This window comes from Triturus cristatus, chromosome 5_2, assembly GCF_964204655.1.
Source record: "Triturus cristatus chromosome 5_2, aTriCri1.1, whole genome shotgun sequence".
Classification (NCBI taxonomy): Eukaryota; Metazoa; Chordata; class Amphibia; order Caudata; family Salamandridae; genus Triturus; species Triturus cristatus.
In genome coordinates this window covers 33,596,127-33,612,721 of record NC_140588.1, presented here as the reverse complement: position 1 = coordinate 33,612,721, position 16,595 = coordinate 33,596,127, and the positions used below count along the sequence as shown (strand labels likewise).

The 16,595-nt window shown below is 44.5% G+C and overlaps 1 protein-coding gene across 2 annotated transcripts in view; it reads left to right on the top strand.

The window, feature by feature from the left end:
- GALNT12 (polypeptide N-acetylgalactosaminyltransferase 12) overlaps window positions 1-16,595 on the top strand; it is a 668,716-nt gene that overhangs the window by 449,309 nt on the left and 202,812 nt on the right. For both annotated transcript variants that reach the window (XM_085606792.1, XM_085606791.1), the window contains exon 6: window positions 11,073-11,249. In XM_085606792.1, coding sequence (XP_085462918.1) covers window positions 11,073-11,249 — 177 coding nt within the window. The remainder of the gene's footprint in view (window positions 1-11,072; window positions 11,250-16,595) is intronic.

The window sequence follows — 16,595 nt, the reverse complement described above, 5'->3', positions numbered from 1 at the left end:
GGCGGAGTTACAGGGCGATCTGGATGCAGACTGGTACAGTAAGGGTACCTCTGCGACAGGCGGTACAGTAAGGGTACCCCTGTCCGGCACAGTAAGGGTGCCCGAGCCAAGGTCCAGGAGCCGAAGGGGGTTCTGGGAAGACCGCGACGGCGCCCCGTTAGTCCTTCGGGCGGTTGGGGGGCCTGACCAACCGGGGGTGGCCACAACACGCTCCGCCCCTGTCGGAAGGGGCGGGAGTAGGAGGCAGATCACGTGACCCAGTGGATGATCTGCAAATATTTATGTGCCACACTGCCGGGCATCGACCCACCGTGTGTGCTGGCTCACCAGGCGGGCGGGCAGCAAGGGGCTGCCTGCCCTGGATCGCCCGTAAGATAACCCAATTTTATTATCATACTGTGTTGTATGAAATAAACCTGCAGCAGTTCTTCACCCACAAATAAAGTGTCAGTGTAATCTTTGGGTGATGTCTGTGTATGCGTGTTGACTGAAGCGGATGACGGTGTGGTCACTATGCCGCTGCCCGCGTCCCAAGCAGTGGGACATCAGCAGGGCAGCATTCTAGTGGCCGCCCGTCGGAGCCTTCCCCCCTTGTGCTGCCTCGCGCGCGAGGCCGACGCCCACTTGGGTAGGACCCCCTATCGTGTGAAGCTGGAGGCGGGCCAGGGGGCGCGGCTTACCCCCCTACTTAGTTGGCTCTCTCGCCCAGTTCCTCCTCTGTCTCCTGCGCGCCGCACCAGCCTGGACACGCGTTCTCCCGCCCTTTCCTCTTACCCCACGTGTCAGGCACAGCGCGTTATTGGAATGTTTAATGTTTTCTTTTTGCGTTGCAGGCGGAGTTACAGGGCGATCTGGATGCAGACTGGTACAGTAAGGGTACCTCTGCGACAGGCGGTACAGTAAGGGTACCCCTGTCCGGCACAGTAAGGGTGCCCGAGCCAAGGTCCAGGAGCCGAAGGGGGTTCTGGGAAGACCGCGACGGCGCCCCGTTAGTCCTTCGGGCGGTTGGGGGGCCTGACCAACCGGGGGTGGCCACAACACGCTCCGCCCCTGTCGGAAGGGGCGGGAGTAGGAGGCAGATCACGTGACCCAGTGGATGATCTGCAAATATTTATGTGCCACACTGCCGGGCATCGACCCACCGTGTGTGCTGGCTCACCAGGTGGGCGGGCAGCAAGGGGCTGCCTGCCCTGGATCGCCCGTAAGATAACCCAATTTTATTATCATACTGTGTTGTATGAAATAAACCTGCAGCAGTTCTTCACCCACAAATAAAGTGTCAGTGTAATCTTTGGGTGATGTCTGTGTATGCGTGTTGACTGAAGCGGATGACGGTGTGGTCACTATACCGAAGTCCCGTCAAACTCTGCAATTGGTCGAAAGTGAAAGTGATCACGATGGATTTAATGAAGCCAGCAGAGTGACGAGATCTGTGGTGGGGAGGGGGCGGGAATTGAAGCACGAAGAGAGGCACGCAAAGCGCGCGCCCGCGCACATGCACTCAAGCTCTAGGCCGGCCATGGCAGCATCTGGTAGCACTTTTTTTTACCCCTTTACTAGAAGTCAAACAAGCAGCACATGCGCTTCTCTAGGCTCGACCTAAAAACGAAAGCAGACTCTTGTCTTATAATTTCATGTTAAAGGAGGAAAATATATGTATTTGAGTACTGGAGATAGCTGGACACAAATCCAAACTGAAGGTGAGATGTCCTAAATATTTGGTTCCTGACACCTCCCACAATACAGTGAAATAGACAGAGGGATTACGTTACTTAGATAGGAAATCATAGTGGTAGGTGTGCACACACAACTTTTTTCCATCAAAGTTGTCCTTGATAAAAGATGGTAAAAGACGCCTACTTTGGGGCATAGGGGATACTCTTATATGACTCATATAAAGGGGTGCAAATAGAGCTGAACTTCCGGGGGGGAGGGGCCCTAACATGCCATGTCGTAGAGTGGGCCTGACACGCCAAGGCTAACATGCCAAGCAATTGGGAGAGCAACCCACAATGCCTACCTGATAAGGAGTGAGAAGGCATCCATTTATCCACTGCTGAGACATTCTTGTATTCACCCACTTACCCCTCTGCAGCAAAACAGACACAAAGTCAGCAAGCAAAGGCAGAATAAATTGAAAGAATGTAAGTAAGATGAGCGCCCCTGTAGGACTGCCTTGGGAGCTGCCAAACATCAGAATACTTGTTCATTACAGTTATCTGAAGATTCTGTGTAACAAAAACATTGTATACAAGCTTTAGTGCAGTGTAAAAAGAAGCTGCCCTTAAAGATGGATTGGCTTTAACATTCGATTCTCACAATAAGTCAGGCCTATTGCATCTGTTGTGATTTTGCATAATAAACAGATTCAACCTATGGCACTGGGCATTACTTTTCCTTAATGAACCAATCAGGCCTATAACCTTTATCATTGGCACATCACCAAAACAAACTCAAACCTACCATAACAACCATACATATCCCTTCTGACAAGGGAGCCATCAGGCATAGAGTCAGCAAAATCACAAGTCGCTATAAAAGGAATTTTGGCATAACTCCTCTTAGGAAGGACTAACAAGGACTGTCACAGGGCAAATATTCTACCCCAATGGATAATTCATGGAGGAAACCAATATCTAAACGCTTGCATACTAAGGAGAGGATGTGGTTTAACGGCTTGAGAGGTCGACCTCGAAATGGGGAACCGGGTTAGAGTCTCGGCAGGGACGCTCAACATCCTGTGAATCTGGGCAAATCACTTAATCTCCCCATGCCTAACAAAAATGAATGTGCCCGTCTGTAATGTAACTGTTGCTCATGTGAAGCGCTCTGATACCTTCGGGTCGAGTTTGCGCTATATAAAACTCCCAAAAAACAAACAAAAAAACATAATCAGTGAGATTCTTTGTAACAAAATACCATTCTACAGCCTTTAACACAGTGGAATAAGAATCCACCCCCAAAGGCCTATTTGCTTTGATAAAAGCATCTCAGTTTAGGTAAGTCACGTCCGGTTCCTTTGCAGTAACTTTAATATATGCTTTTTACAATAAGTAAGTCCGGCATACTGTCTTTGTTGTAACTTAGTAAACAGACCAGATCATTTCCCAATGAAACAGTCAAGCCTATAGCCTTTATCACTTGAATCTCACCATAACCATCTCAGGCCTAATACATTAAGCATAAGCTTTCCCAGAAACCAATCACCGGGCACGAAGTTGTAAGATTAAGAATATGTACAAAGTTAGAAAAGGTAACACAATATACAACCTATCCTAAAAGGAGGAATTGAAACAGTTCTCCTGCCAGGGTTTAGCACCTAACACCAAAATATGTCTGCAACAGTAATCTGTGAGATTCCTTGTAACCATATACCTGAAATACCCATCAACAGTCTTTAACACAGTGTAAAGCCAATCCATCTTTAAAGGCCTGTTGTCTTTAATATATCTGTTTCAGAATAAATAAGTCAGGTCTGCTGACTTGTTCATCTTTTCATAATAAACAGATTAGACCTATGGCATCTGACATAAATTGTCCCAGTGAACCAGCCACGCCTATAGCGTTCATCAGTGCCTTGTCACCATAACCTATTATATTGTGCATAATCTGGTAACCATCACGTATACAGTCCTAAAATTACAATTATATACAGAAATATATCTGGCAAAACAATATACAACCTCAAGGCCCAGCAAGCGTTCTCTCATTACAAATCGTCAACCCCATGTGTTTCAGAGGGGATAACCAATGCTGAAAACCCTGCTTACTAAGATAATTTTGGAGATTCCATTTAACAAAACATCTGTGTATAGCTTTTAGTGCACCCAAATGGCAACCCACTCGGAAATGTCTATTTGCGTTAACAAACCCGTTTTACAATAAATTTGACAGGCCTACTTCCTTTGTTGTAGCTTTTCAAATAGTCAAATAGTCAAATCAGAAATATGGCATCTGACATAAATGTTCTCAATGAACCAATCAAGCGTATAGCCTATATCACGGGCTTATCACCATAATTTACTTACTACTGTATTCTGCATAAATGTTCCCATAAAGCAACCCTCAGCATACAGTAAAGAAATTATAAATATTCACAAAACAATATTCATCCCTCTCCTACGAGGTTTAATAACGATTATTAAAGGGTAAATCTACTTGCAGGATTTGTCAAAGGAGAGAACCTCACCAGAACCCTTGCCTGCTGCAGTAATCTGTAAGAAGCCATATAACACATTACATGTCCAGAGGGACTTTTACACTGTAGAATAACAATCCATCCTTAATCCACCCATCCTTAGAGGCCTATTGCCTTTAACATATGAATTACACAAAAAATAAATCGGACCTACTCTGTTTTGTCAGAAATGTTCATAATACAAAGTTAGACCTATTGCCTCCAATATACCTTTTCCAATGACCCAACCTATCTATAATTGAAAGTATTTCTCCTCAGTTTGTTGTCCACCTATTCGCTCACCAAGGTACTGCTCCTCTCTTGTGGTGGTGCTATTATGTCTCCAAGGTATACCCGTCCCCCTCCTCTCTCCTAAGTGTACTGACTGGCTGCTAACTCCCCAGTATGCTACCCATACTTTATCACAGATTGGCCCCCCTTGTCTGCTGTGTGTTTCAATCTCTCTCTCGCTCTCTCTCTCTCTCTCTCTCCCTCACTTTTGCTCACTGAATCTGGGTGTTTCCTCCATTGGGGCGCTGCTCTCGTGTTTTCAGAAAGTGCTTTCCTGTCACACTCATGGTGCAACTGTCTTTTAGGATGTCCCCTGCCTATGTAGGGTGATTGCCCCCCCCCCCCCACCCCTTTCACACGGACACTACTCTGGTGTTTTTTCACAGTCACTGCTCCTTCCCTGTGAACCTCTAGTCTGGTGCTGGTGTCTCTTTATGATACTGCTCTCTCTTAGGATACCACCTTGTTTCTACTTTCCCCTCAATATACTGTTCTGTATTCACAGTGTGCTGCTCTCTGGAATGCAGTCCCATGCTTGAAAATCCCCTCTCTATGTGCAGCTTTCTAGAAGTATGCAGCTCCATTATACTGATGCACTCAATGCACTACTGTCCCTTGGAAATGTTGATGTTCCTGTGGGGCCCTTCTCAGGGTACTGCTCAGGCTTCCTAATTATGGTACTGCTCTTTGTGTGCAACTGCCCTCTTCTGTTCTAAACGTCTTGGTGCTATCCCCTCTCTCTAAAACCTGGCAGGGTACTGTTCTGACTTCTCCTTTTGTGTGCTGCCTTCTCTCAGGGTACTGCTCCTTTCCTGAGAAACACCTCTCGAGAAGCAACTCTCTCTCAGTCTTTCTCCATCCTAGGGACAGTCCTCAGTTAAGGATTTTGGGGGCCCTGGGCCAAATGTATTTTGGTGGCCCCTGTTCCGAACAGCTTTGAATGTATGATCCATTTTCAACGTTTTCATGCCCTCTCTGGCCAGGTCACTGACACTGTACAGACACACGGGTCCAAATTCTAAATGTGTTTTACATTAATATTCAGGGATAGTGATGTGTTTTAAATATTGTAATTAAGCAGCAGCTCACTAATATTATTGCAAATAATCTCTGCACTCCACTGCCATTTCTCATTTGTGAGTTCCTGTTTTGATCTAACAGGAACTATTTCATTGATGCTGCATAGTGTTGAAAAATATAAAAAACATATTTATTTGCTAAATTTCTATAAAAGACTCCCACACATCAACCATGTTAAAAAATAAATTAAAGGAAAATGGTGTTTCAAACAATCTATGTATAATAATCATTCCAGCTCAAGGTAATCAGGGCAGGACTGTGAGGTGAACAGAGCCTTATGCCTTATCCATTACGGGTCCCCCTGAAAGACTGGGGCCCTCACCCAGACCCCACTTTGCCCATGCCTTAAAACGTCTCCGGGTTGTTACTCTTATGTGCAATTTGTCCAAGTGCCCCCATCTCCCTCTGCCTTCTCATCAGGGTGCCTCACTTGCTCATAGTCCTATTCCCTTTACTACTATGCAGATGGATGTCCTAACCATCTGCAACTCATACTTTCCCCCCTCATTATGCTGCTGTTCTCTCAAATGTACCCATCTGACTGTTACAACCACTAACCTTAGACGAAGTTTCAGTGTTTTGTTAATAGGGTTTGTTTTGTCGTCTCCTAGCATATACCTCCGCCCAACTGTACACCTCTCCCAACTTGTAGTCTACGGTATCTCTTTGGAATTTCCGAATCTTCCTCTCATTGATCTCCTGGGAGTGTTTAGTTAGTTGCACATTAATATCTTCTAGTACTGTCGACCATTCATCAGTTGACATCGAATTGGTTAACTCAGATTTCACATTGGTTATTTCTTTTGATAGCCTTTCCAGGATATTAGATAACTCCTCAATAATTAAAAGGATCAAGTCAAGAGAACATTTGTTCAATATTGCATACCAACAGTCTTTGAAATTTTGAAAGTTTTTGCAGAGAGATGGTTTTAAGGTGAGCAAGACAATTTTGGATTAGAAGGTTTAAGAACCCTGGAGCTTGCCAATTCCCTTTTAACCCATTCAAAGGCTTCTTCACACCCGACGTCCCACACAAGGACATCGTTTTTTTAAAAAACCCAGTCAAAGCATTTATGTGAGAAGCATAATCAGGACTAAATCTGGCATAGAATTCACACAAACCCGTAAACGACTTGAGTGTAGTCTTTGCCACAGGTGCCACAGCATTGACAATGGCATCCACCAAACCTGGCCTGGGTTCGATGCATTCCCAGACACACCATGTCCTAAGTAGTCTACTTTGTCTTTTAACTCACACTTCTCCATTTTAAGAACCACCCCTTTCTCTTGAAATATGGATAGTACCTGATTAAGAAAAGAGCCATGTTCTTCTATAGCTTCTGCAAATATCAGAATGTAATCTTGAAATGCTGCCTCCACTTTATCCCCTTGAGCAAGTGGTACATGATTCTCTGAAACCAAACCGCATCTTACAGTACTGGAAAGTGCCAAACTGAGAGGAAAATGCTGTGTAATGTCTGGACTGAGGTTCTGGTGGTATGCCGAAGCTAAATCCAACTTACTGAACCACTTTGCACCCAAGGAGAAATGTCAACCGGTCGGCAGTTGTCAGGATAGGATGAGTCCACCTATATAGCTCTGTTTAGGCTACGCTAATCAACGCAGACTCTCAAATTCCTGTCCCGTTTACGTGCGACCACCAATGGAGACAACCAAAGGGACGATTCAATGGACTCTATTATATCTTTGTCACACAATTCTCTCAACTTCCTTTCAAGTTAATCTCTGATGGAAAAGGGAACACTACGCAGTTTGTGTTTAATATAAGTCGAACCTTCCTTAGCTTTTATCTTGTGACAGAAACCTTTGATAGTGCCTACCTTATCAAAAAATACAAAAGGAAATGTGTTTCCTATATGTTCCTTGTGGTCCTCACACACCACTGAAACTTGGTCCTTAGTTCCTGGCCTCAAAACCATTTTAAACAGACCCTGGTGGAACCGCCCTAGCATGTTCAAACGCTTGATTCCAGCTTTATTTTCCCAAACATTTTCCTTCCTCTGCAGTCCAACGTTTCTTCGAAAAATCCAGACAACTCAGTTCTGTTACCCTTATAAGAAACTGGGGCTCGTTCTGGAGGTTCCAACACTTTACTTGGCTAGTTTGCCGGAAAAAACGCCTCAGTGATCCTAGTGATCTTGGCTCCTGAATCCACAAACAATTTAATATTCTGGTCCCCAATTACTTCGTCAGTGATCACTAATACCATGTCCTTCAAATCATTCTGTAACTTTTACTAACTGTATTCAGGCCCTCAACCAGACCCTTCCATTACTACAGAACTACAGACAGGACTGATTTTATTGCCAAGTTTAAGAGACTTGCACAGTAATGTCTGATATCCTATAAGAAGAAAGCACGTAATTTGAATCCCCTGCAGAAAATCATGTTTATCTCCCGAGATAGCACAGTTTGGTAGTGTGCTAGCTTCAGTGATCAGCATGTAGCCAGTGGGCCATGCTTATATCCTGTCAAGGATGGCCTGGCTAAGTATTTCATTTCTCTGAGGTTGATGAAGGGAGCCTGAACTATAAAGGGGAGCAAATACATTTGCTCAAACTTAAAAATAGTGCACCACACTTGCTCTGCCTCCAGCTCCCTCTCCAGTGCCTCGAAGCACACCGTGTTCTCCCTCTAACCCTCTGAGGGCCTTGTGGCACTGCTGGTCTCAAAAATGCTTTCACTTTCCCTCCCTACTCCTCACCTACTCATTCTGTTTCTCTGATCCACTTTTAGGCTTGCACTGCCCTTTAGATAGTGTTCTCTGGTTTGGGCAGAGTCATCTCCTTCTTAAAAAAAAAAAGTAACATTGCAGGTCAGATTTCCAGCCCCTCTCGTCAGGTTACCAACTTCAGTTGCTCAGCTGGTTAGTGGTATTCTCGTAGTCCCCTAAAATAGGTTGCATTTACCTTTACTAATCTTGCTGGCACCATTGTCCATTTAAATGGTGCCTGGTGCTGTTGATGTGAATTGAAGACCATGAATGCTGGGCTCCAGTGACAGCAGGATTCCTGGGAATAGAATCTGGTTCCCGGAATTCTCCATCCTGGCCGTCCCTTGTTGTTCCCCTATTGGAAACCCCATCTTCCCACTCCTTGCACTTGTTGCACAGCATCACATTGAGGTCAAATTCATGACCTCATGGAGAAGTTGCAACCTGTCTGTAGTGCGGACTGAAGAAGGCGACGGGGGGCTGCAGCTCTTTTAGCCCAATCCGTGTTATGCGCCGGGTCACATAACATCCGCGACAAATGAAAATGTAGCACCCCAGTAGCTGAGAGACACACTAAGCATTCAAGAAGTGGCGGAGATGGCTGATAGATTGTCTTCCACATAAGACATGGCACAAAGAGGTATCACTGGAAGATGAGCTTACCCCTAGTAAAGGAAAGAACTTTAATAGTTGGTTAAATTGCATGAACTGAGGAGTCCTAAATAATCAGAAATATGACTTTGAAGGGTTACAGACTCCTGTAACCACTTAGTGCACACCCCACCGACTGCCCATTAATCTGCTTCTTCTCCAGACCCCTGTTCCTTCCTACTCAGGTTACCCCTTTTTCCTCCCTACACACATGATCGTATTGTGTGTCTAAGCCAAAAACCAGTCAGAAATACCAGAGACTCACTTCCTGGGTTATTTTGGGCAAGGGTGAATACCTATAAAACAATGCAGACGTCCTTTGTGTCCCAACTGATGGCATCTTCTGCAATCAATAGTTTGCAGTTCACATTTAACTACCAAGCTGTGTTTAGGAGTAAGAACAAACGTCTTAATGAATTAGGATATAACTGATGTATTGATGTTTTAAGGGTAAATGTTATACTAGAAATCATTTACTAGATACATTGATAGACACATACATTATGATTTATCAAAAGTTCAGTCAAATTGTTTTGGACTGTCTTGAAATTTGTGATTGTGGACAGATTATTAACGGGGGTTAAAGAATAATGCCAATATGCATGACAACGTTTTTTGGCATCTATAAATTAATATGATATCATTTAAGTTTAATTGAATAGATTGACACATTCCCATTCTGTCATTCTGAGTGTATGACAGACATCACCCTGAGATGAAGCCCGCGAACTAGGCAAGAGTAAGGCTGCATTTATCACAAGTTGATGAATGCGGACCTACTCTGTAGAGAATCCAAAAGCATATTTTAAATTGGAGTTGGCAAAGTCCCTACTTAGTAGTGTCAAAGTAAATATATTTATAGATTTTAATTGTACATTACTCTTTAAACATACTCTGTTTTATCTTCCTGAGATTCAATACTCTAGAACTGTCTGCACAGACGTGTCAAATTTTTAAAATCTTTTATTTATTGCTGATGTTATATCACACAGACATCCCCATATGACTTGTGTGGTGGTTTACAGACTAGCACAGTATATTACTGCAAAATGGGACAAATAGTGTTGTTACTGAACCATACTCATGGCAACCATTATTAGGGTGGCATCAATGGACAAGAAGATGGGGTTTATCACAAGCTTGAAAAGTTCCGTTTTTAGGGCCTTGCTCGAGAATCAGAGCAATACCTTCTTGGGAGAGAGATCTAGATATGGAGCCAAACCTTGTAGAGAGTTTGCTTTTTTCATATTAAATGGGTCTTCTGGGCCCACCTTGTACTTTACTGTCCTCCTTGAAACGCTTGCTATGTGCAATTCTGGATTTTTGTTGTATTGATATGATGGTTGTTTGAGAGAGAAGTCATTTGATTTTTATGGCATCTGTTCCTCTTGAGGGAGCAAATAGATGTTCATAATAATTAGAGTAATATAGGATTGATTTTCCCAAACAATTCTGGGCCATGGCACTTGAAAGAAAGGTTTCATTGGAAAGAATGGGAAATATGACATTTCCTCCGTTAATAAGTGAAGGCATCAATCACCTGCCGCAGGTCTAAGGCCCTCAAATAGAATCTGTAGTTTTTCTGTATGGAGAATGTGTACTGGGTACAGATCACATGATTTTCGCAAAGGAAAGCTCTCTTATTGGATGAGGATCTCTTCAGAACCACTAGAGTTTGAGTTATTGGTAATTTATCTAAAATTGTTCCCCATTGCCAATTGAATAGAACAAGGATGGACCAGTGGAGCATAGGAACCACAATGTTTGAGTAAACATTTAATATTAAGAAGATTTAATCTTTAAAGAGAAACACCATCCATTTTTCTGAAGTTTCCATGATGCAATCACAAGATGAAATTCTTAAGATTAGCTGGGTGTCAGCGGTGTTTTAAAGCAAAGCAATATTCTTGTTTTCCAGCAGGAGTCCCAAAGGATGTTTGTGAATATTGAACTGTTTTGATGATAGGATAGAACCTTGAGACACCCCATAGGCTATGGTAAGAGCAGGGAGTCTAGTGATTCAGCCTTGTTCTAGAATGTTCTTCTGCATAAATGCCCTGGTCTGTGTTTTTATCTTTGTAAAGTGTGTTTAGTGCTAACAGAAACGTCATACTCTAACTTGGAATACATTCTCTTTAGATTTGGCAGTGTGGTGGAAGTCTTGAGGTTCATCCTTGTTCTCACGTTGGACATGTTTTCCCCAAGCAAGCACCTTACTCACGGAGCAAAGCTCTAGCTAACAGTGTTCGTGCTGCAGAAGTATGGATGGATGAATACAAAGAGCTTTACTACCATCGAAATCCACATGCTCGCAAGGTGAGTTTAAGATTAATAAAGTGTTTCTCTGTGTTAAAACAAATAGAATAGTAATGTTACTTTATATGGAGGCATTTCATTTTCTAATTTACCATTTGTACTCTCCTACTGCACAAACCCCTCTTTGGCTAAGTTGAGTCTTAACTGCCTGGTTCTTATTCATTGTATTTTTCTGTAGACTGAAAAATATCTTTGGTGGTTTGGTTCAGCTACAACCAGTATCAATAGTGGATCTTAATGTGCGGAACAATGTGCAAAAGAGCATAAAGTGCTGGTAGATTGAATCGAAATGCCACCAAATGGGCAACACTGGAGTGATTTAAAACAAGACCTTATTTGGGGAAAGGCCACTAGGTAATGAATTGTACATAGTCTTGAGTGGATAAGGTAAAATCTTAGCTGCGGGTTCTCCACCCAACTAACATATGTCTCAATATCTGAGGTAGTGGAGAGTGAGACATATCGAGAGATAGTGATCATATTTAAGGATAATAAAATTCTCTCTCTCCCTGTGTGCAAAAAATCCAGACTTCTTAATCTCACTTTATCAGGGAAGAGGTGTGGCGCCGCGGCCAGGGCGACTGACTCCGGAATCCGGGGATCACGGTTCGATCCACAGCGCCGGCGGCAGATTAGCCCAGCACCATGTGACTCTGGGCAATAGCTTGCTTAATCTTCCCGACAGCCCCCAGCGCCTACAAATGAAACAGGCGAGGTAGTAAAAAGTGTACAAAAATTCAATACCACATAATCCCACATGGTGTTTTTTGACAAGAACCTACTCATTTTACCCTGCAAGCCATAATGATTTTATTGGTTAAGTCAACCCTACATCACACGTTTTACTTACACCAGTGAGCTGTTTTATTTTATTTTATTTTATTTCAATACTTTATTCGATTTTATAATAAAAATCATAAAAGTGCAATACATTACATTTTAAAACCTTAAAATACAATATTACAATATAAAATGCGATTCATAGGTCAATTAATTTATTTTTTCCTTTTTTTATTAATTAAACTTTGGGTGTCTTCTTTGTCATTTGATTCAAGAGGAGCAACTCCCTCCAAAACAATTGCATAATGTGTACATTCCAGCAACAAGTGTAAGTTGTCCGGATCGATCCATGATTTCGCAGGAGGTTGGGGAGCGGGACACTGCTCACAGGTAGTCTGAGGGGCCCCTAGGGTAACGCTAGAGGGTTGGACACGATGGAATTTGTATCCTGCTTCCTTGGCCTGGTCGAAAAGGATGTGGGGGGAGGGGGTGTGTGGTAGAACTGGTGGGAACTTGTACCAGTGATGTAATAGGAGATGGGCCTTGGGCCCCTAAAGGGATAGAGCTTATTAAGGATCTCAATCGGGTATTGGATTTTGTCAATCAGAGAGTTAAATCGACCCACCATATTCTGTCAGAGGAAGTCCAAGAGTGCTTCCACTCCTGTCATTAAGGGTCAAGTCCAAGCCTGAAGATTTAAGATTGCAGTCGTAATTGTGGCGTTTCCATTTCCCGGCTGAGAGGGGCCAAGTGTTGTCTGTAGCCCAGCACTATTTTTTTGGGGGGGTTTGTATTAATGCAGCCCTTAGGGTTTGGCTTGTCTAGTTTCCCTTCCCCTTGTTTCCTTTTTGGGAAAGGGGATTGTTTTCAGGGGCAACGAAGAGTTGGGTCTCTTCAAGCTCAGTGATGCTTGTATCGTCAATTCATTTTACCCCTGGACCTTTTGGCTAGATGGGGAGGTTGTGAATGTAATTGGTTGCAAGGCTTATTCAGAACAGTCGAAGAACCCAAAGATTGTATTGTGGATACTGAGGGCGGGGTAAGGATCTGTTATTAGCTTCTGGACTGCCTCTATGCAGTTTTCTACCATATTAAGCTCTGTTGAAATAGCACCCATCACCATAGTAGGATAGGCAGTGATTGAGGGGGTGGAGCCCTTTTCCCCTCCTTTAGATGGTGCTACACATTTCTTCTCCATAGTGGAACACAAAGTTTACTCCAAAGCAAAGGCAAGAACAAATCTGCTATGCAGAACACTAGAATTCTTGGGGAAGGAGAGCAGAACGGGGAGGGAGGGATTTTAACTAGCATAAGACAACTGAACTTAAAGAGTCCCTTTAAGTAGCCACAGATAAATGGCATTCAAAATCATCTCAAAGCTACAAAACCAAGAGCCGTGGTACAGCCCAGCCTAGGCCGGCCACAGACGGGCCCGCCCTTGGCACTGGCTCCGCCCACGCATGTCCCGCACTCCGGAAGAGGAGGCAGCACTATAAGCGTGATCAAGGCGTCTCCCACTCCACGAAGTGAAGCTGGTAATGCAAGAGAACAGAACCCTAAGACAGCAAGTCCCACCATGATCAACAGGAGCTGTGGCAAATGCAAAAACAACAGTTGATGGACAGAATGCAGAACAATGTCATACATTCTCCCCAGTACAGAGATCTGGGCCTAAATCCATCGTTTTTTTGCTCACCATATCGTTCTAGTTTGAACCCAGCCATATGCAAATCAGTCTTGACCCTGTGCCTCATGGGAACAGTCCAGCCCGAACTGCCAAGCCAGGTCCTCCCTGGACTGGAAACCAGCATCCTAGGACCGGTTTCGGGGTTTCACCCCTCTTCAGCCAGGATAGCTTGATTCCAGTGGCATGGAGAGCACGGGACCCACGTCTGGGCATACCCTTCCCACTCGGGGTGACAAATGCAAAAACAGCAGTTGATGGACAGAATGCAGAACAATGTCATACATTCTCCCCAGTACAGAGATCTGGGCCTAAACCCATCGTTTTTTTGCTCACCATGCCGTTCCAGTTTGAACCCAGCCATATGCAAATCAGTCTTGACCCTGTGCCTCATGGGAACAGTCCAGCCCGAACTGCCAAGCCAGGTCTTCCCTGGACTGGAAACAAGCATCCTAGGGCCGGTTTCGGGGTTTCACCCCTCTTCAGCCAGGACAGCTTGATTCCAGTGGCATGGAGAGCACGGGACCCACGTCTGGGCATACCCTTCCCACTCGGGGTGACAAATGCAAAAAAGAAGTTGATGGACAGAATGCAGAACAATGTCATACATTCTCCCCAGTACAGAGATCTGGGCCTAAATCCATCGTTTTTTTGCTCACCATGCCGTTCCAGTTTGAACCCAGCCATATGCAAATCAGTCTTGACCCTGTGCCTCATGGGAACAGTCCAGCCCGAACTGCCAAGCCAGGTCCTCCCTGGACTGGAAACAAGCATCCTAGGACCGGTTTCGGGGTTTCACCCCTCTTCAGCCAGGATAGCTTGATTCCAGTGGCATGGAGAGCACGGAACCCACGTCTGGGCATACCCTTCCCACTCGGGGTGAAAAATGCAAAAACAACAGTTGATGGACAGAATGCAGAACAATGTCCTACATTCTCCCCAGTACAGAGATCTGGGCCTAAATCCGTCGTTTTTTTGCTCACCATGCCGTTCCAGTTGGAACCCAGCCATATGCAAATTAGTCTTGACCCTGTGCCCCATGGGAACAGTCCAGCCCGAACTGCTAAGCCAGGTCCTCCCTGGACTGGAAACAAGCATCCTAGGACCGGTTTCGGGGTTTCACCCCTCTTCAGCCAGGATAGCTTGATTCCAGTGGCATGGAGAGCACGGAACCCACGTCTGGGCATACCCTTCCCACTCGGGGTGAAAAATGCAAAAACAACAGTTGATGGACAGAATGCAGAACAATGTCCTACATTCTCCCCAGTACAGAGATCTGGGCCTAAATCCGTCGTTTTTTTGCTCACCATGCCGTTCCAGTTGGAACCCAGCCATATGCAAATTAGTCTTGACCCTGTGCCCCATGGGAACAGTCCAGCCCGAACTGCTAAGCCAGGTCCTCCCTGGACTGGAAACAAGCATCCTAGGACCGGTTTCGGGGTTTCACCCCTCTTCAGCCAGGATAGCTTGATTCCAGTGGCATGGAGAGCACGGAACCCACGTCTGGGCATACCCTTCCCACTCGGGGTGAAAAATGCAAAAACAGTTGATGGACAGAATGCAGAACAATGTCATACATTCTCCCCAGTACAGAGATCTGGGCCTAAATCCATAGTTTTGTTGCTCACCATGCCGTTCCAGTTTGAACCCTTCCATATGCAAATCAGTCTTGACCCTGTGCCTCATGGGAACAGTCTAGCCCGAACTGCCAAGCCAGGTCCTCCCTGGACTGGAAACAAGCATCCTAGGACCGGTTTCTGTGGCCCCAAACAGCAAAGACAGTTCACAAGAAACTTCGCTAAAAAGCCACGTGTTTTCACGGGCAATTTTAAAGACACACATGAAGTATTGTGGTACATTTCTGGAGTATAAAACAAACCTGGTCTCCCTGGGAGCTATAGGGACGTCCACGCTTTCAACTGTGTGACCCTACACAAGTCACTTTCCTTCAATTTGCCTCTTTTTAGTATGGCTTTATATCCTGTCCTAAATCAGCAGGAATCACTTTCTTACAGCGTTTCCAAATACAAAGAATGACTTATTCGATTATATTTAAAATATGTGCTTTTGTCTAAAGCACTCTAAGTAAAACATTCTTGTTCTAAACCGATGTGCGTTTATTTAACCTCTGAAACATGAAGGGCTTTGTTCACCGTGCAAGTTTTGAACCTCTAACTCAATCAAATCTCAAAAATATGTGCAGGCTCTAACGTTTTGATTTGCTTCACACCGATATTTGCTTCTCGGTTACTTTACATTAAACTAGGCACATTAGTGGATGATAATGGAAAGTGTGGAATGTTCTCTTTCTTAAAACGAATTACACAATGAAGTTTGTTATCAATTTGGTAGAAATACATGTGAATGTGAACCAGGGTTGTACTGGTAACTTAAATCAGCCAAGACAAACTAGCCGCACACTACAAGAGGTCAAACTCAACTCAGACAAGACTGAAGTACTCATCCTGGGACCCACCCCCTCTGTCGGGGATGACTCCTGGTGGCCCATCCCCACGTTCCACACATGCAACCTCAGCATCATACTGGACTCCTTGCTCACAATGAACCACCAGATCAACGCCTTATCTTTATCATGCTTCCACACACTATGCTTGCTTCGAAAGACTTTCCGATGGATCCCCACCGAAGCAAGAAAGACTGTCAACCAGGCACTCATCACCAGCGGGCTTGACTAGGACAATGCACTCTACACCAGCATCACCCAGAAACTCCTCAGGAAACTACAGAATGTTGAAAAACGCCGCAGCCAGACTGGCCCTCAACTCCCCCAGTCGCAGTCACATAACCTAACACCTTTGTGAACTTTACTGAATACCAGTTGACAAAAGAATAACTTTCAAGCTCCTCACTCACACCTAAAA